This window comes from Prionailurus viverrinus, chromosome B1, assembly GCF_022837055.1.
Source record: "Prionailurus viverrinus isolate Anna chromosome B1, UM_Priviv_1.0, whole genome shotgun sequence".
Taxonomy (NCBI): domain Eukaryota; kingdom Metazoa; phylum Chordata; class Mammalia; order Carnivora; family Felidae; genus Prionailurus; species Prionailurus viverrinus.
The window spans coordinates 80,999,039-81,025,591 of record NC_062564.1 but is presented as its reverse complement, the minus strand read 5'-3'; the positions used below and the strand labels follow the sequence as shown (position 1 = coordinate 81,025,591).

At 36.5% G+C, this 26,553-nt stretch overlaps 1 protein-coding gene across 9 annotated transcripts in view; it reads right to left on the bottom strand.

Moving 5' to 3' along the window:
* Positions 1-26,553, bottom strand: part of SLC10A7 (solute carrier family 10 member 7) — a 254,880-nt gene that overhangs the window by 193,731 nt on the left and 34,596 nt on the right. The window contains exon 5 of one of the 9 annotated variants that reach the window (XM_047856001.1): positions 22,123-22,561. The exons of the other annotated variants lie outside the window; for them this stretch is intronic. Coding sequence (XP_047711957.1) covers positions 22,559-22,561 — 3 coding nt within the window. The 3' untranslated portion in view covers positions 22,123-22,558. Of the gene's footprint in view, positions 1-22,122; positions 22,562-26,553 lie in introns of those variants that run through there. 9 annotated transcript variants of the gene reach the window in all.

The window sequence follows — 26,553 nt, the reverse complement described above, 5'->3', positions numbered from 1 at the left end:
TTTACTTAATAAAATATAAATTAATTAAAACCACACTGTTACTACCTATGACCTATGAAAGCTGAAGCCTCAGAGCTCTACTTGTAATTTGTAAAAATGTCTTTTAAGTCATTATTTTCAACAATAACATAATGGGTATACTTAAAGACTCTGTGGGTTGATCTTACATTCAAAAATGACACTCTTGTTTTATGTTTATTTAAAGATGATAAAAGATTTCATGTTAAATAAAATGTTTTAATTTAAAATCATCACAGAGGGGTGCCTGGGTGGCTCAGTCAGTTAAGCAACCACCTTTGGCTCAGGTCATGATCTCACAGCTCCTGAGTTCAAGCCCCATATCAGGCTCTGTGCTGACAGCTCAGAGCCTGGAGCCTGCTTCGGATTCTGTGTCTCCCTCTCTCTCTGCTTCTTCCCCACTTGTACTCAGTCTCTGTCTCTCAAAAATAAATAAATGTTAAAAAAAAATTGTTTAAATCATCACAGAGACACCTGTGAAATACTAGAAAAAGCATTGATAATAAAGTCAGGAGACTTGGTTTCAAAACAATCTGGTCACATACTCAGCTACGAAAACTCTTTTAAAAAATCCCCACATCTTCATTTTATAAAATGCGAATAACAACAACCACTTCACAAAATTTTTGTGAGGATTAAATGAGATGGCAGATATAAGACCCCTGGATATCCTACAACCATATAAAGTAAGGCCCAGCAGGCCTTCTTTACACAGGTCTTCATTCTCCAAGTCCCTGAAGAATTTAGGCTGTACATGGAAACAAGGGACATCATGGCAGGAAAAAGTTCACTAAGGAACTTACCATTTCTAAAAGGACTCCCAAGAAGACATTTTCCCTTCCCACATGCACACCCTAACCTCTTCACAATAGTTATCTATCTCTCTACTTCAGCTTTGGTTGGTTTACTCTCACTGCACAGTATTTTAAACACCTGACATATAGCACAAATAAAACACAAATACGCTTGCTAAATATAATTGTGCGTCCTACAGAAGATGCGGGAAAGTCAATGATACCAGCACAAAGTTAATGACAAGAAAGAAATTAATGACAGGACAGGTGCTTAAAAGGAGAGTAAATTGGACTTTTTTTTTTTAAGTTTACGTATTTATTTTTGAGAGAGAAACAGAGAGAGTGAGCAGGGGAGGGGCAGAGATAGAGAGGGAGAGAGTGTCAAGCAGGCTCCGCACTGTCAGCATGGAGCCCGATGTGGGGCTCGAACTCACAAACCATGAGAATATGACCTGAGCCAAAACCAAGAGTCGGATGCTTAACCAACTGAGCCACCCAGACCCCCCTGGACTATTTTTGAAATGAGAGTATCTATGAAAATTTACAAAACCTCAACTCTTTTCGCAAATTTGTGTTGCAAAATAAACAGGAGGAAAAGATGTGACCTCATGTCATCTTTACAATTTTCTTGGGAAAATTACAGTTACCCCTACCTTCCAAAACACGTGGCCCTTTCTTCCTTCACACCAAGAATCAGTGAATAGTTACAATATAACCCAAATTTTGTTAAGCGAATCATAAAATAAGTTTATTCCATAATTTAGTTTCATTTTTTCAAAATAAAAGCTAAACATATTTTTTAAGTACTAGTAAATGTTCATTCTTTTTTCAAAGTTAATTGGCTTTAAGTGATTTTCTTCTGTATCATTTACCATTGAATGATGTGGATCTTCTCTTTTATTATTCTAGCTACTCAAAATTTTATGGGGGGCAGAAAAGAGCAATTCTTTTTTTTTATTTCCTACAAAGGCATAGTTGAAGTTAAAAAAAAAGTTTCAAGGTACAGATTCTTCAGAATGTAATCTGAATTTTCTACGAATAGTAGAGTAATACAGGTAGAAATTTTAGAGAACATCTTCCCAGTTCCCTAATTTTACATACAAGGGTTGGACTGAAGCCCAGTGTAGGAAGTGACTTGCTCAAGATCACACAGTTTGTGGCAGTGGTGAGACAGGATTCGAAGAACTTCCAAACACTCTTCCTTCTCTAGGCCATTAATCTTTATTTGATTCCAATATATTATGTAGATAAGAGATGTGTGAATATCAAAAATACACGAAATGGAAATTGTAATAGACACACTCAAACGTAAAACACTAGTCAGCAAGCAGTGAAGCACTAAATCGACTTCAAATTTTTATTAAGGTTATCCTTCTGTTAGTGATTGAAGGTATATTAGCTTAGTGGGCCATGCAATAGCTGTAGCACCACAACTAATGGACTGCCAAGAGATGATTTAATAAAGAGGCCCAGCTGAACAATGGTGTATAAGTAACTCTGACAACCTGAGGCTTTCTTCTGGTCAAACGTTTTATATCTGTAAGTGACTTTCTCTAAAAAAATTACCTGAGAAGATACTCTCAGAAGGTTTCACTGTAATAACAGCAGCCCAAACATTCTTATATAAGTTCAGATTCTCCAAGATCTTAAGATGTGATTAAAAAAAAAAAGTTTAAAGGTCTTGTCCCCAGATCCTTCCACAGGCACCATTTATAACATGGTTAGAGATCTAGTTAAACAACACATTCAGCAACAACAATGTGTATTTCTTTTGGTTGAAGTCAAATAAAGAAATAGAGCAACTTTTTAAATGTTGCCATCAAGATTTTACTCTAAAATATGACATATATTGGGCAGTTGGGGGGGGGGATAAAATTAAAATATTTGTCAAATACACATTTCTAGAAAATATTATGTGGACTCTGCATCTTTACAACATGGACCGACTCGCACTGAAAAGAGAATACAAAAGTAATGTAGGGAGAAAACTATCAAATGAGCAAAGATTTGCAAAAATAATAATTCCTACGACTGATGAGAGTTCAGGGAAAAGATGCCTCTGCATCCTTTAGAACCTCGCTGGGTTCTAAAGCAGCCAAACCTTACAGGTGTCCATACACACCCCTTGACCCAGCAATTCCAGTTTTAAAAACTTATCTAAGAAACTAATACAGATCCAAGAAAAGATCTAGTGAAAAGGCTCTTCATCATAATATTATTTTTTAATGGCCAAAACTAGCCAGGACTGAAACAAAACATTGCATGTCCACATGTGAGAATAGTAAACGGTCTATAGAAACACTGTTGTAGGACACTATGGAGACATGATCACGATGTATTGCTAAGTGGGCAAATAGGATTACAAAACAATATGCATTATATGATCTCATTCTATTAAATATATGTGCAAACAAAAATGTCTAGAAGATACACATAAAGATATCAATATGGTTATCTGACCGGTGGGATTATGGTATTTCTTTGTTTTGTTTGCTTACATTTTCTATATTACTCGGAATATGGTGCCTTTGTGATAAAAAAAATTAAGATACTAAAAAATTTTTAAACGATACAAGAACATAATGTTTGCTAGTCATTCTGTAATGTTGTATGTTACTAGATGTCTCACATAGTGAATTTAGGACAGTGAATGAATGGTAAGCCTTTTCCTTGATAAGCCATTGGTCAAAAATTATGTTTATGTGATAGTGTGAACCTAACCCAAAAGAAAAAAGTCACTTCATTGAGAATAACAGCAATTTTATGTTATTAGAAAAAGCACCCATGACAGCCATTATCAAAGTAGTCATTTTAAGGAAATTAAATTGCAAATAAATGAAGACATTTATGTGGAATGATTTTAGGTTGCAGGCAAGATGGATGAGGATTTACATACTTAAAGCCACAGTGTCTTAAATATAAACATAGCTTTTGTTTCCTTTAAAAACAAGTTTATTATTTGCTCATTTAAAAAATGTATTCCCTTAACTACTCCTTACGGTAGCACAGATAAAGTTTGAAGAACTCATTCTAGATGTAAAGCCAGATTCATGATTCAGTTTTTTTAGGATGCTTGCTTCTTAGGAAACAAAGACAGAGCTTCCCATCAGAATTTCAAACATTTCTTACTAAGAGAACATTTTAAAAGACTCTGAAGTTTGTTTCTTAAAAAATTATGCTTATAGAATCCAATAAAATATTAGGCAGTCAGTATGTGTAATTAACACACATGCACGCGTGTGCACACTGTTTTGTGCACCACATTCATGGTATGACTCATTCAAAACAGGTTTATGAAGTAATTTTTCCTCTTCTAGACACATGTAAAAATAAAGAAATTACTTAAAGAGAAATAATACCCTTGCATTTAAAACTGTGTTTAGATCACCTTAAAAGGGATTCTTGATTTAAAATGTGTTCCCAGAAAAACTTAAAAATAAAATGAATCACAATGTTATTATTCCAGTAGCCTTTTTGAAAAACTGTTTTCAGATTCAACATCAAATAATAATAATTTAAATGCTTTATGTTCCCAATCACTGAGAGATAGGACTGCTTACATACTTTTTTAAGACTATAAATCTCAAGTTTTAGTATTCTTTAGAAATTAGGAAAAAATAAGGCATTTGTTTTTCTTCTAATGCTACTCTCTACTTCCATTAGTACAGTGAAGTTATCATAGAAAAGCACTGCTTAAATATGAACTGTCTATGCACTAAGTGTCTCTTCTATAATTATACATAAAACACCGCCTTGGCCAGCACATTATGACAAAGACGCACACACACACACAGAAAACAGCTGGCTGGAAAGATCTCTGTTGCAACTACCTTAACATTTTCTCAGTTCTTCAAGATTTCTGTTCAACTGAAGTCTTTATCGGACACCAAGTGAGTCACCATCTACTGGAAAACTCTTTAAGAATATAAATGAGAAGGTTACTCAAACCAGCCCTCCTTCTTTAACCACAATTAGCTTAAATTCTAGATCCAAATTGTGAACATAGTCTTAAGATTTTGATTCCTCCTCTTCTACATTTCCCTCATCTTTCTAATCATAAAGTGGAAAGAGGTTTACATTTTTTAGAAAAAAAAATATGGATGCTTTTTAAAAATGTATTCCCTTAACTACTCCTTACATCTACTTTCTAATCCCCAACTCACTTAATTAAATTCAGCGTGAATTTAAATTGCAATTAACATCTTTTGAGGGATTACATGTTCTAATCGCAATTATGCAGTGAATATTTGAAACACATACATTTTGTTATATTATCTGAAATGCAAATTGGAGTCCAAAAAGATGTTTAATAAAAATGTATAGTACTGAAGACTTTATTACGGAACCTAAGGGACTAGAAATGAGATTAAAAAGAGTAAAAACAGTGATACAAGTACAAAAACAAATTGCTTCACCTCCCAAACCCTTGGAAATGGCCCCACTTGGCTCCCGTTTAACCTAGCTTCATCACAGTTTAAAAACTCCCTTTCAAGAAGTGTTATGAACCAAACTGAATTTCATTTCTCCCCCCCAAGATTAGTAGCTCACAGGGTCTTAAATGAGAGATGATGCATGAAATTCCATGGGAGCAAGAGGTAAAAACTGTTTTTCTGACCCAAGAATTTAGGATAAAATGATTTAACTTCTTTTATTTTCCTTTTCCATCAAAATAGCATTTTATAAGCAGAAGGAAACAAAGCTGACATTTGTTAAGCACCTTCTATACCAGACAATAGGGGTTACTTCACTTAATTCTTAAAACAACCCCATGAGGTAAGTATTATTCCATTGTACAGATGTGAAAAATAAGCCTCAGAGAAAGTAAGTGGTTGAGAGAAATAAGTTGAAATAAATCAATGGTAAAATTGGGACCCATGCTTAAGCCCATGCTCTTATAAAAGGACAGTGTCATAAGTGTGAGACCAAAGGAGGAAAGCTTAGGGGCGCCTGGGTGGCTCAGTCAGTTAAGCGGCTGACTCCTTGTTTCAGTTCAGGTCATGGTCTCATGGTTCGTAGGTTTGGGCTCTGCTTCAGGCTCCATGCTGACAGTGCAGAGCCTGCTTGGGATTCTCTCTCTCTCCCTCTCTCTCTGCCTCCCTCTGTCTCTGCCTCTCTCCTGCTCCTGTTGTCACTCTTTCTCAGAAAAGAAGAAGAAGAAAAAAAAAAAAAAAAAGGAGTAGAGCTTAGGACAAAGCACCTGTCTTTAATTGCCCATTTAACTATAATCCTCTCAAACAGGTTGTGGGGATTTCAGTGGCCCCAAGACACCTTCATCTCTGGTGTGAGCTTGACTAGAATGCTTCAGAAAGTTCTTGGGGCTCTCAGAGTTCTTTCTGCAAATCCATGGGCTTGCTAAAATCCAGGTTGACTTCACTGTCTTTTCAATCAGTGTCTGGTGGTCAGAGCAGGCTTTATCATGAAAGCCATAAAGGTCTGGTTTATTAGTTCATGTTCTGTTTCCTTCTGGTACCTTTCCTTTTTTAAAAAATGGAAGCATAATTGACTTATAACATTCTATTAGTTTCAGATATATAAAATATTGATTAGATATTTGTATACATCGCAAAATAATCATCACATTAAGTCTAATTACCATCTGTCATCACACAAAGTTACAAACATGTTTTTTCTTATGATGAGAACTTTTAAGATCTACTCTCCTAGAAACTTTCAAATAGGCAATACAGTATTATTGACTACAGTCATCATGCTGTAAGTTACAGCCCCATGACTTATTTTCAGTAGACCCTTGAACAACATGGGTTTGAATTACATGGCCCACTTATATGTGGATTTTTTTTCCCAGTGAATATACTGGAAAATTTTTTGGAGATTTGCAAAATTTGAAAAACTCACAGCTGACCTGCATAGCCTAGAAACACGAAAAAAAAAAATAAGAAAAAGTTAGTTATTATTGTGAGAAGACAGTGTATAATAGTGGAACATAAAAAATATGTGTTAATCAACTCTGCTTTCAGTAAGGCTGCCATTCAACAGTAGGCTATTAGTGAAGTTTTTAGGGAGTCAAAAGTTATACACAGATTTTTGACTGCATGGGGATCAGTGCTTCTAACACCCATATTCTATAAAGGTCAATTGCATTTTATAACTGCAAATAACTTTACTGTCTGAGCTTCAGGGTCTATTTATGCACTTGCCAGACTGTCAGTTCCAAGATTACATTTATCTTTAAGGAAACTAATGCAAATTTAGGTTCTGCCTTTCGTGCCCTTAAATTGTCAGCTTTCTGTTAACTATTCACTATTCACACCATTTTTGTTATCACACTTTACTAGTAAAAGAAGGACTAGTTACGCTGGCTCTTACTTTTTCCTTTGACATTGTCATCATGAGATAATACCAAGTTATTAAGCTGCCTACCCATTCAATCTTGAAAAACAGGGTTAAAAAACTTGTTAGCATGGTTTTCTCTTATTTATCCATGATCCATCCTCCTAGATATATAGGATATGATTATGCCTAATGAGACACAACCTCCTACACAAGAATAGGTAAGGATACAACCCAAATATTGGAGAGAGGCAGTTGGGAAATGAAGGCTATGTTTCAGTACATAATTTACCACTTAAAACAGCCGTAAGATTGCAGGCACTAGAGGGCGCTAGATTTAGCTTATATTGGTCTGAATCCAGCTCCACAGACAGGAGACTGAACAACTTTAGCCATATTAAACTTCCGTTTCCTTGTCTCACAATGGGTGTAATATTACTATCTGCTTGTAAGCATTTGTGAGAATTCAATGAGAAAATTTATATAAAGCATTAGCATAGTTAGTACTAAATATTAGTTACTATTAATTGTATCATCATCAATATTATCTCATTACTAAGTGGTGAGAACTATTAATCAATGACTTGCCAAATTAGGGACCCAAATAGAGATAAAATTTCTGGTGAATTTGGAAAAATGGAGACAAATAAGCATTTTTAAAGTGGGAAGAAGAGAAAGGATGGATATGGGGATATAAGGCAAGCCTTTTAAAAAAGTTGTGTTTATTGTTTATAATATAACTCCCTGTGATTTTAGAATCATAACCTATTATGTAGACCTCTTTGTTAATATTCAGAAATTCATGAGACCTAAGGAAAAAGTCAAGAAAAGTTGTGTGTGTGTGTGTGTGTGTGTGTGTGTGTGTGTGTGTGTGTTTTACCATCTTTGGGGGAAGAGTCTGAAAGAAGTCTGGGGGTAGGGGGGTGAAACCTTTACAGAGCAGCGGGTCCTCACAATTCTAGTTAGGATTGGGGCTTGGAATAAAAGAATAATCTAGGGTGTTTCTAAAGTTTCCCGAAAAGCAAAGGGTGAATGTGGAACACAACTAGAGGGAGAACATAGTCACTGGACAGGCTAATAATGGCCTCTAGAAGGGCAGAAACCAACAACCCCTCTGGCAAAACATTTGCTTCTTTCCTATAAAGCACACGTCCACCCAATCATCATGTCTCCAACTCTGGCCTTTCTTGGGTCTCTGGCAGAATAACAATGTGGGGAGGGCATAAAGAAGTGGGATGGGTTAGTGGAGGTAGGAAGGGGCTCAGGAGAGGCAGAAGTTACCACTTTGTCAGAGAGGTTGGAAAGGTAACTCAGTCAGCAGCTTCACAAAGCTGCCAAAGGGAAACATGGATAATGCTTCCTTGAGAGCAGTACTAAGTAAAGGTAAGAAAAAACAAGGTACATTGGGATCCATGGACTTATATCCGAGTGTTATTATACTATTATTATACTACATTATTATGTTGACCCAATTATTCAGTCAATGAGCATTCGATGAATTCCTACTGTGTTTAAGAAACTAGGTTGTTTTTGTCTTTTTCTTTTCTTCTTCTTCTTCTTCTTCTTCTTCTTCTTCTTCTTCTTCTTCTTCTTCCTTTTCTAATAAGATAAGACTTCTGTTCTCAATAACATTCAGCCTATAAGGAACTATAGGATGTGTTAAATCCAAAGCTATTTTAAAGAAAACCAGGCATTGGACAAATGTTTATTTAAGCCGAATAGACTACCTAGATTTTCTTCAAAGTGGACATCCTTTAAAACAGAGTTTATAATTCACTCTGTGACGGACTTCTTTGTATGTACAATAGGCTATATTCGGGAGAGATGTAGATCTGTATTCTGACAATCGGCAGTGATGCAGCCTGCACTGTTGATTGGTAAAGAAGAAGGAAATTTTAAAAAGGCATACTCCTTTGAGTATTCTTTACCTATTTCATGGTATTATTGATTACTATAATGTCTTTTCTTCAAAGTCTTCACAATTAACAACTATTGCTCAAACTTAAGGCATTATTTAAAATTCCATTATTAAGCAATGTGCTTGACTAGAGCTCCTCTTGAAATATTCCTAGGTATACATCAGATTCTGAGATTTTATATAATGTACGTATCAATACAGCCAGAGATATACATACATATGTATATATTCATGTGTTTACATGTATATTCATGCATATATATAAATGTACATAGCTACATACCCCCCCAACACACCATATATGTAACCAACTAAATGGGTAATATGAAGATATGGTATAAAAGAATTTTTTTATAACTACAAAGAATTGCTTAGACAGAACTGGTACCTTCTCCCTGTATTCTGTACATGTAAAGTTAAATGCATAATCACTTTTCAGAAAGGAGTCTCTTTTCTAATATAGCACAAAGTATCTACCTCAAACTTTAACAAAGTTTTCAATGGAGTATTAAAATGATTAATGGATCATTTTTAAATCATATGAATTCTTTCATCATTTATATGATAACCATCTTACTAGCTTATGGATCCTATACTACACCCAACTTTTTACATTTGCTGACCTTAAGAATCTCTCTGAAGTTCCTGCTTTCAAATCTGCAAAGCATTATTTAATGCAGGCTGGGCTGTTGATACGAAACAAGCATGGACACATTCACAATGACCATCATTTCCCAATCCCTCCGTGTGCTAGGTACTGGGAACATCATCTTTATATACATCTTCTCATCCAGTAAGTACCGTGCCAAGTGAAAAAAACCACGAGAGATATTTAAAATAATTCCCAGCCATATACTGCCATTCTAATTAGTTTAAATAAACAAATGTGTTAGACACGGTCACATATATAGGAATACTTATAAACTTTTCCAAATTTAGACATCCACAAAAAATATTTCCAGAGGCTGTCTGGAATACTGGCCAAATAGATTTTCTTTTCCATTCAATTTCCTTTCAGCATTTGAAATGTGGCTTATTATAAAACTAATTGTTTAAAAACATATCCTAACATTATGTTTTTGTGTCAAATTCTGGTTGAAGCTAAAGTCATTCCCATTTGCTGAGGCTTGGTAAAAAAAAAAAAAAAGAAAGAAAGAAAGAAAAGAAACATGTAGAGGAAAAGACAGAATCTTCAATCCATTGAATGTATACAACCATACATATTAAAATAATGGTCTAATAACTGAAATTTATAGTTGCTATAATAGCAATTACGTATCATTATTATGGTGAGCATTGATGAATACCCACTCTACATCAACAAAATTATTTATATTCATTATCCTCTCATTTAAAATGCATATTATACCCATTTTATAGCTGAGGTAGATACGAGGTAAAGTGGTTTACCCAAAATAAGATAGCTAATAGTTAGTAGAGCCAGCATTTGTACAGGTCCGTGGACACGAAAGCCCACCCTCTTCACGACATTATGATGTCAATGTTAAAAAGCTCAGTTGAAAACCAAATGCTACTGCAATTTGAACCATCACTCATATTAAACTCATAGACCCAAGAAAATACCTTCTACCCCACCCAAGCACTTCCTCACCTCTACACCTACCCACTCCCAAAAGACAGGTTTATGCAGTTTTCCAAAGCTTCACCAAAAATAAAGAAAAATAGAAGTGATAGCAGTACATAACATAAATCCTTCAGCACCTTAAGACATAACTTTCCTGTAAAAAAAGAGTGGAATAAGTGAAGGACGAGTATTAAAGAGTAATGAATGTGCAAAAAAAATGCACCACTGTCAGCACTCCACCTGGGTTCGGATGTGTTAGAGCATCTCAGTTGAAAACAAATCAGCCTAAGTGCCTGTTTTAGAAAACGTCGCCATGTACTATATGGCAGTGTTAGGAAGGAAAGCAAGCCTAGAAATTAATTAAGAAATGAGTGGTTTTACAGAGTGCTGCAAGAAAAAAGAACTTTCTAATAAACTTTCTCTGTATAGAGTGAAATCTTCCTACAGATTTCCTTCCTTCATTTACATATCTGTACAGGCCTATTCTTTTTTTTTTTTTTCCTCCAAGCCCCTTTGCCCTTTCAATCATGAAGCATATTACTCCACTGTCAGTGCAAAGCAGTTCCTAACAACAGGGAACCCAGCTGGGATAGGAAGAGGGCAGCAGGCTCATGCATTAACATAATAATCCAACTGTGTTCCCATAGGCCCTTAGGGCAGACAGCATATTAGGTAGGCCTCCTGTGCAGACCCTGGTGGAAGCTGCCTGATCACCTGCCTATCAACCTGTGGCAGCTACAGCCGGCTCAATAGCACCAGCTCCTGCCAAGCGGTGGTGCCCAATTACCTTACTACAAAAGACAGAAATCCATTTTTCTATGTCTGTTTAATGTACCCAATGCATTTCCTTATTTACAATTTGAATCTATGTTTCTGTGTTTGCAGGGGGATTGACTTATTGCCTTTTAACTTTTGAAAGTCTGGTTGTCTAAAAGCCATATCGCTTCAGTAGGCAGGAAATGAGACTGAAAACCAAATTTCAAACACCAAAGCTCAGGTTGGTAAAGCTAACTGCTTGGTCATCAGTTGTCTAAAGCATTTTTTTCCATCGATACAGAGGACTAGAGGTGTGGGGGAAGATCTAAATGGCTGTCATCACTATTTCTCAAGGGAACAAAGGTCGGGGAGATCCTACACCAGTGTCTTTGTGAAACGTGGGGTTTTTATATTCGAATCCAAGCGTGTTCTAAGGTTCCCTCAAAGCATAAGCCTTTGTGTGCACTGATCCCCTCATGAGGAAAGTGTGTGGGTTGCTACAACTGGCTGAAAGAGTAGAGAATCACAACAGATATGGCAAAATTATTTTTTAATCTCTAATTATCACTGAAAACTTCAAAAAAAGAGCTGGCCGATTTGTATGCTTTTTACTGTTTGCATATATGAAAGTGTGTTTTATTTTCATGCTGCCCAGTTCCTAGAGTCTGTGGTTTACTTTATGTGTGGTTTTCTTTCCAAGCTACAACACCTATCAAATACGGAAAAGCCAAGGGGTATATTCCACTAAAAAGATATGTATACATTACACAAGATGATCTTTAAAACATCATAAAGAGATGTTTGAAATTATAATTTACTTCAGTGAATTAAATGCAGTGGTCTCATTCCTTGATAAAACTTCCCCTTAAAAAGGTTACAAAGAAAAGGCATAATTTGACATTTATGGGGTAAAAAGTACTTTTTAAAGTATTCCAAATAATGCTGTCTAAAAGAGCACAAGATTGGGGTGCCTGGGTGGCTCAGTCAATTAAGTGCTGGACTTCAGCTCAGGTCACGATCTCAAGGTTTGTGGGTTCAAGCCCCGCATGGGGCTCTGTGCTGACAGCTCAGAGCCTGGAGCCTACTTCAGTTTCTGTTTCTGTCTCTCCCTCTCTCTCTCTCTCTCTCTCTCTCTCTCTCTGCCGCTCCCCCACTCCTGATCGCTCACGCTCTCTCTCTCTCTCAAAAATAAATAAACATTAAAAAAAATTTTTTTAAAGAGCACAGGGCTACCAATTTGGCTAGGGAAACATTTTCTACTGATCATGTATTTCTTTAGAAAAAATGAGTTTCTAGAAATGTTGTGTTTTGGTTTTTTAATGGCTATTTTAATAAAAAATGAATCCTCTGGTCAAACAAAAGTGCATTTATCTAACATTTCTATGAATTTTAAATGTTAGGAAACTAATACTATTAGTTAAGCCAACCAACCTGATGTGCTTCATGTTCACTCTAATAATTAAGTAAAACTTAAGTATCAAAGGCCATATCTGCACATGGCACTGGTTTTCACTGCCAAAGTTACCTCTGTTAGCTTAGCATTAACAGTCTGTGCATTAGGGTAAGAGATGATGGTGACCATTCTGCAACCTGTCAGCGCTTTGGTTTACTTCCATACATACCAGACAGGGTTTTACTCAAGGTAAATGCCCTCATCATGAACAAATTTGTTTGCTCTTTACCAAACAACCATGGGGAAAATTCAAATAAAAGAGGAAAAAAGAAAAAACCTAATTTTTTTTTTTACTGTGACTCAATCTTAGCTGTTTAATGTTCTCTAAATAATACACTATAATATATGTTGATGGAAGAGAAAATACAAAATACTAAACTCAATAATAAATATTAATGCTTATATAAGTGTTAAACAGCAAAATTATACACATCCCCTTCTTGATCTTTTGGGGATTCCAGAGGCTCTTTATTTTTCATAAATTCTTACATTTTGACAAAATGTAATGCATCTTCCAAGTCATTAAATACAGAAACTTGATTTTTGATTAAAAAACAATAAACAACAGCCATGTAGTGACAGGATAAATGGTAGCCTAGACTTTACTATTTTAATTCCTTTAAGGCGTAAGCTTCCAGGGTGAACAAAAGAAAAGCATTTATATAAAATAGAAATCTAGCCATTCCATTAGTAAGAACTTGACTTTAACTTAAACAGTAACTCATATGGCTAGAATAACTCAGTCTATGAAGGAGAAAGAAATGAGGGACAGAATTGTAGTATCATTTCTAGCATGAACAATTCAACTTGAGATGAGGTTAAAATTTAAAACAAAAAAAAAAATAAACATAAATGAAGGAACATGTTATTTTAAATGTAAGTGGGAATAAATAGAGATAGAAAATGGTGTGAAAGAATCCATAGTTATGTTTAAGTATGATAAATCAATTTTTCAAGCTGCCCCCTGCCCTCCCCACAGCAGTTTTTTTAAAGCTGGATGTTCCTGTATTTGAAATACAGCACATCTTCAATTTGACTCCACTAGCACTTTCCCTACCCTCCAGAGAATTACCTAGAAAGGACACCCTCTTCTCCCTATGGAAAAGTATTTGATTCTTAAGGATTTTATCTACCTAGTTCAATTTGGTAGTGTAGATATGGCTTCAGAAATGGTCTGCAGCTGGTGTATTTTGACATTTCTGCTACGGATAAGATTAAGTATGAAATATCAAAATTACACGTTAAAATAGATGCCATTTTACTTTGTTTCTTCCTGAATAGCCCTTCAGCTGTTGAGGCACATACATTTTTCCCCAGGCAAAATCCCCAGGCTAAAATAACTAAGCCTCATATCTTCAGGAAACCCAGCTTCCCAAACATTATTCTGAGGTATCTGATTATCTATTGGCTGTCGTTTCATTCTATATTTAATCATGTAAATCTTACCTGAAAAAGAAAAAGGACTCCACTTAAAACACTTCTGCCAACTGCTCACATTGGATACAATCAATGACAATGCTTAATTTTCTATTACTTCTTTTCAAGATGTTGTCCTTTATTTTAACCATAGAGTTAGAAGTCACAAGGATTCAAGATCAATTTTTGTACTCAAAACATAACTTTGTTTCCAGAACTGCCGGCTTGAGCAATGTGCTACCAGTCATTTGCCACTGGGGAAAGGACTCTCCCATCTGCTAGGATCTAATCCTATCACTTTGCGGCCTCAGACTCTCAGGCAATTTAGAGCCAAAGACCACCATTGGAAACAGTGACAGATGATCCAAGGGTTATTTCTACAAACCTCAGATGAGGATAAATGTTACTTTAAAAGTAAAGAAATTTAGGGGCACCTGGGTGGCTCAGTCGGTTAAGCATCCAACTTCGGCTCAGGTCATGATCTCACGGTTCGTGGGTTCGAGCCCCGCATCAGGCTCTGTGCTGACAGCTCAGAGCCTACAGCCTGTTTCAAATTCTGTGTCTCCCTCTCTCTCTGCCCCTCCCCCACTCGTGCTCTGTCTCCCTCTGTCTCAAAAATAAATAAACATTGGGGCGCCTGGGTGGCGCAGTCGGTTGAGCGTCCGACTTCAGCCAGGTCACGATCTCGCGGTCCAGGAGTTCGAGCCCCGCGTCAGGCTCTGGGCTGATGGTTCAGAGCCTGGAGCCTGTTTCCGATTCTGTGTCTCCCTCTCTCTCTGCCCCTCCCCCATTCATGCTCTGTCTCTCTCTGTCCCAAAAATAAATAAACGTTGAAAAAAAAATTTTTTTTAAAATAATAAATAAATAAATAAACATTAAAAAAATTAAAAAAAAATAAAAGTAAAGAAATTTAGGAAACAAGTTAAAAAGGTAAGTAAGTAAGCAGGTCTTAAGATCTTTCAAACCATTGCAGATTAAAAACAAATGTTTAAGACCATATGCTTAACTTCAAAGCTTTTAAAATTAAGAGAAATTAAAATGCATATTGAGTCATCACATTCTAACAAAGCCAACTTGATTTATATTGCCAGCATTTTTATTTAGCACATAATTCTATCACAAAAAGTTTATAGATTATTACCTCAATACCCACTCAAGTACTAAATCATTACACATTAAGTTATTAAAAGAATTTTAAAAAGAGAGCTTAATTGCCTGTTCTTACAACTTTGCTCTTATTTCATAACAGAACCCATCCTGGAAGGCTATCGGCAGACTGCTGAAACACAATTAAGAACTAAAAGATGAAGAATAGAGAAAATATGACAGGGTAGAGGTGGAGGTAATCTACAAAGAAATCTATGAGTAAGGAAGGTAGAGTGAATGAAGAAAAAGCAGAAACTAGAAAACCAACACTCTTCACCTCCTTAAATTTGATAATGCTTATTTTTTCAAGCATAATTCAACATTTCTCTGTACACAGTGTTGAGGGAGAGATGCCCCAAAAGATGATACTCACAGTAATGGCCCATAACGTAAATGGGAGGGGAGGAAGAAGAGGGGGAAGGGGGAAGAGGATCAGTAGTCAATGAAGCGACTCAAGATGAATACATTAACATGACCAGCAACATTGGCAACTTCTGAAAGATTTAAAAAAAAAAATTAAAAGAGTTCCTTTTGGTCTTCTCCTTAGCAAATCCCCATTTTAAATGTGTATACAAACACAAGCATGTGTGTCTTGGGGGTGAAGTGGGAAGGGGAGGAAATGAGGACTTCCTTGAAAGGAAGAAACAAGAACAGCCCCCTGAACCACAACAGAATGGAATGCTCCTTCCATCATTGGACCTTAGTCCTGGAACCATGACTCTCATTCCTTCAAATCAAATCCTGCTATATAACCACCTCCAAGGAACTGACAATAATATTGTGATACTGGGAAGTGTTTGTTACTCCAAATACTACTTGTTTAAAGTAAGCCAGTAACTGGAGCTTAGAAATGTTTATGGCACAGTTGTCATAACTGAACTCGATTTGCACTCAAAATAGGAAAACAAATAACCAGACTCCCCAGTGATAATAAATGGTATTGTTGACGATGGGGTAAGCAGTAACAGAAACACAGGTGTAAGGAGCGAAAGCACAGATCACCCTTTGTCACTAAAGTAACACAAATTCTGCTCTTAAAAAAAAAAAATACAGTTGTCTCTCCAGTGCTTTGTGCAGGAAGCCAATTTTATTCTTGCTTCAATACTTAAATCTAGAAGCAAAGAGATAAATCAATTAATCCTTACAAACTGCTCCTAGGAGCTTCATTTTCCTCAAGGGGTTAAAAGAAGCCTTGACCACTACACGAAGAATATGAAATCTCTGCACTATATTGCTAACACATATCTCCAATTAGGTCTAAAGACATTTTTACAGCTTTTATGCCAAGTTTATATTACTAGATGTTAAAGAATGTGTTGTAGCACTTAAAAGCGCTAAAGCTGGCTCTTGGTAACAATGGTTTATGATTCTATCTCAAGGAAAGCAGGAATAAGGCTTTTACACGATTTTGTTGTTACACGATGATGTTGAATGGAAACAAAAACAAGTGGCAAGGCCAACCAGAATCTTTTGTTCTCTATTTTGATACTGTCATCTAGAGGCTAACACATCAAAAGTTATAATTAGATGTTTCCCCATCCCTTGGAATAAATTCAGCTAAAAGCTTTCAGAGGCTTTAGGATTAAAACAAACTCAAAAGAGCAAATGTATTCATATTTTCCAAATTTGTCTGCGTCTAAACAATGTAAAATTATATCTATAAAGCAAACAGGTAAAGGATAGCAAGAACGTTTAATTAGCATTTCATTATAATACCAGTGTGAAAAGAAAGAGGTCAACTATTAATAAGGTACAGATTTCCCACCACTGGGATTTATCCTGAATTCATTTTAAGACCAGGAAGCTGTGATCTAAAAATCTCCACTCTAAAGCAGTTAAAAGTTGAAATAATTGTACTTTTAAAAGTAAGGCTTAGAGCTTTAAGAAGAGCTCTTCACACATTAAAACATGTAGCTCCTGACTATTAATTTGTAATTTTAACCTAGAACCAAAATGCCACTCATTTCATGATAAATGATGATACACTGGACAGCATATCTATTTTGGATAAGAATAACAGTACTTAGAGATTTTAATCAAGCACATGGGTTCCTTTTCATTTCTCTTTTTTGATATGTATACTTCTCAAAACCACACAAAAGAACACATATCAAAAAAGAAATATACTCACTAAAATTTAAGGTTACGCCAACAAAAGGGTTAATTAGAGAAACAAATTTTCTCAGACTGTTAATAATGGGAATGACACATATTATGTGCCCATAAGTAATTCTCAGGTATCTTTGATCTTCAGCCCCACGCGGTTTCTGTTGCCTACCGTAGCCTGGCCTCTGGGACTCTCTCAGAACCAGACATCTGGCTACTTTGTTGTTTTAGACTAATCTCCTCCCAGGAGAGCTCAAGAAATGACACCAGGCAAGGAGGGTCCTGGCAAGGGAAAAAACATTATGGTATTAGGCAGATTTTTTTTTTTTTTTCAAGTGGACGAGAGTATCAAAATTGTCTTCACATTTCTACAGGGGTCTTAGAAGCTCTTCTGTTCTGTGGTTTTACTCTGGCATAATTTTAATAGGATATAAATATTGTATCTGTATGGCCTATCAACTATCTTTAAGAACTCATTGAATGCGAATCATAGATTATTACAATGTGTAGGAGAAAGTTGTGGGGAAAAATACAAATCAGATTAATTCTTCACCCATCTGTTAGGGTTGGGTGATGACTAATAAAACAAAGATTTTAATTGTCAGCTGAAGGGTTACACCAAAATAGCGGGATGATGTCTAAGATTTGCAAATACAGTTGCATACCTCCCATTAGGCCAACTCCCTATCATATTTCTTCTTTTAATTGGGATTTTTTGAAAGAATCGTACCAGCTACCAATCTACCAGAAAGGTTTTATTGAAGCATACCTCTATAAAGTGCCTCTGAGGAAACCAAGAGGGAGCAAGCAGTGATACAAGTTTAAAAAACAAAACAAACAAACAAAAAACAAAACACTTAAGTCAAGGACAAATGTTATTTTTGAAACAACAAAGATCATCAATATTTTCCCCAAGGCAACAAATAATCATCAACATCTTAATTACTTTTTTAGGGATTATTATTCAATCCTAAAAATCTGTACATTCTGAGAAAGAAAAACTAATTTACTATTTGTTATACACATAGAATATAAGCCAAGTGGGATAACCGCTTCATCTGTGAACTTTAACATTTTATCCTAAAATCACATTTTATCTATTTCTAATATATTCAGATAACACGTGAAATCAAATGGTACACTACAATATGACATTTATGTTCTTACATAGGATGACAGGAAACTCACCAGATTAGCTAAAATATCTAACATATTCATCTCATATGGCATATCTGTTAACATAAAGCCCTTGTTTTATGTTTCAATGGTCGTTATAATATCAAAAATACCAAACTATACAGTGACTTCTACCTTGGACTGTATTGCATAAACTAATGATTCAAATACCCTATTTTATCATAACTACTCTGTTAACGTTCACTGTAATTACCACGACCAATGAAAATTTTCAGAAGATGAACGTAAAAAAGACAATCCTGTGCAATAATAATTCATTTATGCTGAAATAATTCCCCAAGTAAAGAAAAACAATATATCAGTGTGGAATAAGCAAGTCAAAAGGAGACAAATACTGTATGATTCCAATTGTATGAGGTTTCTTTCTTGAGGGGTCAAATTCATGGATATGGAAAATGAGAAAGGGGGTTGCCACGGGCTGGGGAGAGGGAGGAATAGGGAGTTTTTATTTAATGAGTACGGAGTTTTATTTTGGGAAGAAGAAAGAGTTCTGGAGATGGATGGTGGTGATGATTACACAACAATGTAAACTGTAGTGTCAATGAGCTATACACTTAAAAATGGTTAAAATGGTATGTTTTATGTGAGGTGTATTTCACCATGTTTTTTTCTTAATTACATTAGCCCCAAAATAATACGTAAACTCAAAGATAATGAAAAATCTGAGCTCATTTATTTTGAATATCTGTCCTTGGCAAAAGATGCATAAAGTTTATGAGAAGCATTACCAACCACACTTTACTGTATGTATTCTTATCACCGTCACTCAAGAAACAACAAAAAAAGCACAAAATCAGTCTCGAATACATTAGCAAAAAGGATTCAAGACAGAATATTTCCAAAAATTCCCCTAAGTGTCTAGAGTTTTGTACTTAGCATTAGGAATACTGCTGCTAAATAACAAAACTATTTCTCAGTATTAATCCGCATTTCCAAAAGAATCAAAAGAGGTAAAATATTCAAGACAATCATTGAGCTATTTTTTATAATACTGCACGTTATTAAGTTATAATGGACCCAGGAATCACTTTAGCTCTTCAAGTGGCTTCTAAATATATTATTTTGAAATACATTCAGTGTAGCTCCAGTATTAAGTGTACTTTATTATATCCCATTATTTGAAAATTATATATTTTACATCAATTGTGATCAAGTTTAGTTGCAGACAAAAAACTACTCCAAATAACAATGCTTATACAAGAGAGGTATGCTTGTAAAAGAAGCCTAGACATAGGCAACCCAGGATATGGCAACGCCATAGTCAAAAGAACCCAGAATCCTGTTCTTGATGCTCCACTATCATTAGCAGCCTGTCTCTCAATCTTAAGACTGCTCTTCAAGCTGTCGTCATCAGGTCAACATTCCAGTAAGCAGAGAGAGGAAGGACAAATGAAGGCTGCACCACCCACTTTTAAGGAGACATCTTGGATGTGATATGCAATACTTCCATTTACATTTCACTGGCCAGAATTTAGTTACATGGCCATTGGAACACCACAAATTCTAGTAAATACAGTGTTTAGCTGAGTGGCAGTGTGCCCAGCTGAAAGGTTCTGCTCTAAAGAAGGAGGGAGTATAGATATTAGAAAGCAATCAGGGGTGTATGATACATATATTAACCAGCATAGTCACTTAATCAATACAGTTTTTTTAAGAGAAAAAAATCATTATTATTGGTATCTAATTAGTATAATTTATACAAAAGAATAGGAGTTGTTAAAAAAAATCACCAAAAATTCAACAAAATAAGAAATTTAAAGTTGGATCAATTTGAGAAAATAATATTCAATTAGACAGATACAGGAAATCAATTCATTTCCTTGCAACATACTTTATTTCCTTTACTTCCTTGAGTATGAATTGAGCACTTATGAAATAAATAAATTGGGCAGATTCTCCAAATTAGCTAATATTCTGTGTTGACTGAGACTGAGTCAATGCAAAAACAGAATACAACTTTGGTATGGATTGAGGTAAATGGTCTTCTGCCATCCCACCCCCAACCTTTGCCATGACTGGCAGGGTAGGGGGTTAATGTCAGAAAAGAAGCCAAAGGGTGAAAATCAGGATAACCAAACCAACATCCCCCAAGACCCTCACACCTAGACCAAATGGAGAATTATTTCTACAGAATCATACGAGATGGAGTTTAAAGAGATTATATGATTTGACTCTGACTGGAGATTTTAGAGAGTTATAGTTATAGCTCAAGGTCCTCTCAGGCAGCCATCCATCTCCTTGACTTCTGCAATTTCCAAATAAAGCTGCAGTGATTCATTTTGAGAAGGCTTTGGAAGCAGCACTTTAAAGAGTAGGTAGCTGCCTAGAAGGAAGACCTGAGGGTACATGACACCAGCAGGCTTTGGGATGGGCCTTGTGGTCACAGCTAAGCAGAGTCACACATCAGTTGCACACCCCACAGGAAGCTTCCTAACATCTTGGTGCTGAGGGCAGAAGGAGTCCCGTGGACCCTGCGAACACCTGCTATACACAAAGCCAGGGTAGAAGGCAATCGCCTGTCATAGAGGACCTTCAGAGGCTACGATTGCCAGAGCAGATGGATGAACCCTGACAGCTTCTGGAAGAAGAGATAGTGCCAGGGATGTGCATGCCTCTGTCATTAGAAGGCCAAGTTAAGGATTTGGAAACCTGAGATGTCCTGCTCTAGGCTGAAATACAGTTATGCCCCAAGGAAGAAACCCCACATTAAGAGACGACACTGAAGACAGTGACAATAACAAAGGTGCCAGGGGATCATGCAGAAACCTACTAAAGGGTCCAGTTTGGTTAAGACTTAGTGGAGGAACTAAAATTCACCAGAAAAAAAAGAGGGAGAGACAATGATGAAAGATAAATAGGAAAAGGACAGGTACGAGAGAGGGGAAAGTTCAAAAGATAAAGACATAGATCTTAAAAATATAAAGACAAAAGTGAAGAAGCTTTAAAAAAATCAAGTAGACTATCATAGTACTCTCTCTTCTCTCTTCTCAGCCTTTTGAGGCAAAAAGAAATAAGTGAAGCAATTTAGGCAAGGAAGAGAGAAAACACTAAATGTTTTTTCAAGTATCATGTTAAAACTATGGTTTTCCAAACCAAGGTGGAATATATCACATTTAACTCCTAACTCCCAGAGTAGTAACACAACATACAATAAGACAATTCAATACCTAACTCAATTAACTATATCAAATAGACTTTCTAATCAACAATTTTTTTAAAAGCCAGTCATCTAATAGCATCATCTAATAGCAGTAACCTAATAACAAAGTAACTGTAATGGTTTGTAATTTGCAAAGCATGTTCACATATGTTAATTTAATCATTTCCCCAGTTAGCACTAAACAACATGTATCTACTGCCAGGAAATATTTTACATAACCTAATCAATAGTATGGATTTAGGGAGGAAAGTAGGTATGTACTAATAGGGTTTCTAACATTGAAGTTAATTTGTTATTTTTATTTCAATAACATTTAAAGAAAAAACATCTACACTGTGTCTTACAGTTTCAGATACCAGCTACAAGGGAATATTGGTGGCTGTGTTCCTGGGGGGATTGGCTTGCTGGTGGTAAAGGTTGGATCTGTGGTACCAAAACAATTTCGAAAGCCTTCTCGTGTTTGAAGAACAGAAGGAAATCTCAGATTTGCTATCACCTTCTCATCCAGTAGGGAATGGAAACTGCTGAGATATATTTGAAGATTTTCTCTGTGACTACGGCAGTGGTGATTTTTTCTTTTAACTCTACAGCTGCCATGATGCGTATAGGTTTGGCCTACCTGTGCCACAGACCCATCCACACCATCAGTGTGGTTTCCGGTTTTTCCGTTCAGATTTTGTATCCATGGGCACAGCAAAGTGGCAATTCTGCCACCAGGTCACTGTAAGGAAGCAACATTTGCAGTGCAATTGTCAGTCGTGATGCGACCGCATCCTCACTCAGCCTGCATTCCTGCTCCCACATGCAGGTAACAAACTGTGCTGCGTCAGCCAGGTCACTGGGACAGGATTTGTCAGCAGCATCCCTTCCAGCTTGGATCTTAGAACAAGTTTACCTTCACCTCACTCGGAAGCACTTTCAAACAATTTCCTAACCGGTGGGAGAGAACTTGAAAGCGGATCACTTCCAAGGACGACCTTTCCAACCAGAATTTGTGGGCCTGGCTCAAACCCTAGGGACCTCTCCAGCCCCCTGCTTACTGACCCCACCTACTCATTCACACTCACTTGTTGCTTATGCTCCTGCCAATTTCCCCCATTTCATTACCAATCTCTGTGAAGGCAGACTACCGCTGGATTCTCTTTGTACTCTACCTCCCCGCTCCTCAAAATATTAGTTCAGTGCTCTGTAAATTGCAAGTGTTCGATAATGTGTTTCAAGTTAATAGTGCCTTGACATTCGATCTCCCAGAACAATTTCAAACCGTCCACCTGTGATGAAGAGCCAGCATAAGATCCAGGTGTTCCTTCCTGGAGTTCTGTTGTTTTTGCTTGAGATATTGTATGATGGGATGAAAGCGGCCTGGAGAAGGAGTCCATACTTTCCAACTGTGTGACTTTAGTCAAGGCACCTTACCTATAAATCCTAATTTGACCAGCTACAAATATCAGGGTAATATATTACCAGTCTTATCTACTTCGTACAATTGTTAGGAAGTTCAAAAGAGAAAATACACGTAAAGGTATTTCAAAAAATATGCAAAAGAATTTAACTGTATTTATCACAATAGAAGATGACCTAAAGAAGTATTCTTACATATATTTTAATTGTTTACACTGAAACTTCCAGAGAGAAAAAAAAATCACTATTTATTTTAAGGAAAAGAATTTTTTACCACATCATTTGTGCCAAACAAAAACATTTATCAAGTACCTATGAAGGTCTTCTAGTGTCAAAATCATTTTTCCCACATGAGATTTTTATTTGACTAGATAGTTTAAGACCATCCAAAATAAGAAAGGGGAAAAAAACACACTCAAGGTCCCATTCAGTTACTAAAATGTCTGTGTACACTTTTCATCTCTGAACTGATCTGAAAATACAAGATCAACCTTATAGAAGTCTTTTTTATGTCCTTCTAAACATCATGCCCACAATTTTGGAGGTTGCCACCATCTAAGTGGCTGTGGCTGCTGATGTTTAGATGAAGCAGAATAGTTGTGAATAACTGGGAGAAGTAAAAATATTGCAAGACATTGCCAATTAGGTATCTTGATTTTTCTATAAAACTGTATGATATTTACACAAATTTATTTAATATAGGATGAAGTAAAACAAGATATGAATTACTGCTTTAATAAGACATATTTAAATCAAGACCTGGATAGGGCTAGATTTAAACACATTCCTTCAAAAATATTAATCAATTCAAATAGATTTACTATGCCCCTAACATATGCCGAGTGCTGCACTGGACACAGAGGATACAGCTGTGAATAAGAAATATTCACAAACACTGTTTGCCATCAGATGGAAGCCTCGGTGAGATACACAGACCTTTGCTGTGCTGCCCATGCCTGGATGGGGTACCCACCACAGGGCCCTGGCAGAGATGGGAAAGCATTCTGAAGGGAGACCTCCTGTCAGGTAGAAACATCAATGCCTACACAACTTTGTAGGGATCATTTTTTCTGCAACTATGGCTTTTGGGTCTACTTATAGGTCAACCTCTATTTTTCTCACCTAGGTAGCACAGGCACTAAGCCACATATAGAGGGAGACCTTTGAGTGCCATCTGTCCTAGCTCCAGTGTTAACTGAGGGACTGGCAGAAAAGGGAAAGATGGGCACATAGACATGGAAAGCAGAGCACCTGGTTTACAATCACAGCTCTTCTTCTGGGCTACACAATGCTGGGCAAGTTTCTGTATCTCTTTTTGTGCCAGTTTCCTCATCTACAAAATAGGAATAATAGTACCTAACTCCAAAGGCTGTTAAAAGGATTAAGGGAATTAATGCATGTAAAGCACTGAGGTCAAGGACTGACATATACCAAGGGCTATAAAAGCACTGGCTATTATTATTTTGATGACAAGAGCCTACTGTGATCTCAGTGGTCTCTTACTGGGTGGGTTAGCAGCTAGCTAAATCCACTCAGGGCACAGGAATTGCCCACAAAAGTTAACAGTGCTTACTGGACTGTGCCCTGTTACAGTCCTGAGTCATTCCATCATCCTGCTGTGCCCTTTTTATTCACCCAGGTCAGAAATAAGGAAAATGCAGAACAAAGCTAGTATTTCTTCACATCCCTAAAAGGCTTTGTAAAAAACCTGAGGTTTGTTGGGATGAGCCCTGAATGTTGTATGTAAGCCAATTTGACAATAAATTATATTTTAAAAAATTATTTTGAAGTGAAAACAAAACAAAACAAAACAAAAAACTGAGATTAGGCTCCTTCCAACCAGTAAAAGGCTCTTTTATTTAGCGAACAAGCTTCTAACTCAATTAACTTCTTTCCTCTTTCTCTATTGATAATCAATTTATAATGAATTGGGCCCAAAGTTCTAAAACTTCATCAACCATACGCAAACTGTTTCTTAAAGTAGACTTTTTTGGGGGGCACATGGGTGGCTCAGTGGTTTAAGCAAGATGGCAAGTGGGTTAAGCCTGACTTTGGCTCAGGTCATGATCTCACGGTTCATGAGTTCTAGCCCTGCATTGGGCTCTCCACTTATAGTGCAGAGCCTGCTCCAGATCCTCTCTCTCTCTCCCTCTCTCTCTGCCCCTCCTCCACTCATACTCTCTCAAAAATAAATAAAAATAAAAATTAAAAAAAGTAGGCTCTTTTTTTAGCCCTCAGAAGTATTTCAGGTGTGCCTGGCTGGCTCAGTCAGTTGAGTGTTCAACTCTTGATTTGGGCTCAGGTCATGAGCCTAGGGGTCATGAGATCAAGCCCTGTGTTGGGCTCTGCACTGAGCGTGGAGCCTGTTTAAGATTCATTCTCTCTCTCTCCCTCTGCCCCTCACTCATGCTGTCTCTCTGAAATAAACAAAATTTTTAAAAAAGCATTTAAAACATAATTTGAAAATGAAAACTTTTTAAATAGAACTACATAATTCCTCCAACAAAAATTCTATCTTTGGTTATTTACTAAAAATGATGATATCAAACCAACAGAATTCATGTCTTTTTATAGACTACTTGAGCATAGGTAGATTTTTTTTTATTTTAATGCCAGCTCTCATTTTTCATGTGAAAATGTAATATGTACCCCACCTTTAATGGCAAGTGTGCAAACACAGAGCAGAGCAGTTGGTAGTGAAAACTACTGAGGAACTGGAAATATCGTACTTTGGAGGAACAAAAACAATAAATGCATGCCAGTAACTGCAGATCACAACTGTAATAAGTATTTATGATGGCTCATTTTGATAAGGACTCAATGTAAACTCCAGTGAGAGTTAAGGCATATCAGTCCCTGTTGTCCCTGAAAATGGGAGCCATAAAATCGAAGAGCATTTTTCATAGGCTAACTCATTATGCATTAAAAAAATATTAGTGGGGCGCCTGGGTGGCGCAGTTGGTTAAGCGTCCGACTTCAGCCAGGTCATGATCTCGCGGTCTGTGAGTTCGAGCCCCGCGTCGGGCTCTGGGCTGATGGCTCAGAGCCTGGAGCCTGTTTCCGATTCTGTGTCTCCCTCTCTCTCTGCCCCTCCCCCGTTCATGCTCTGTCCCTCTCTGTCCCAAAAATAAATAAACGTTGAAAAAAATTAAAAATATATATATATATATATTAGTATGTATAAATATATAAATATGCTTTACCTCATACAGTTAATTTCTCAGACTGTTTTTTGGAATTAAACTATCACAGTCTGCCTATTTGAGAAAGTGTACCATTTTCAAAGCAGTGTGAACTTAATGTAATTGTAAT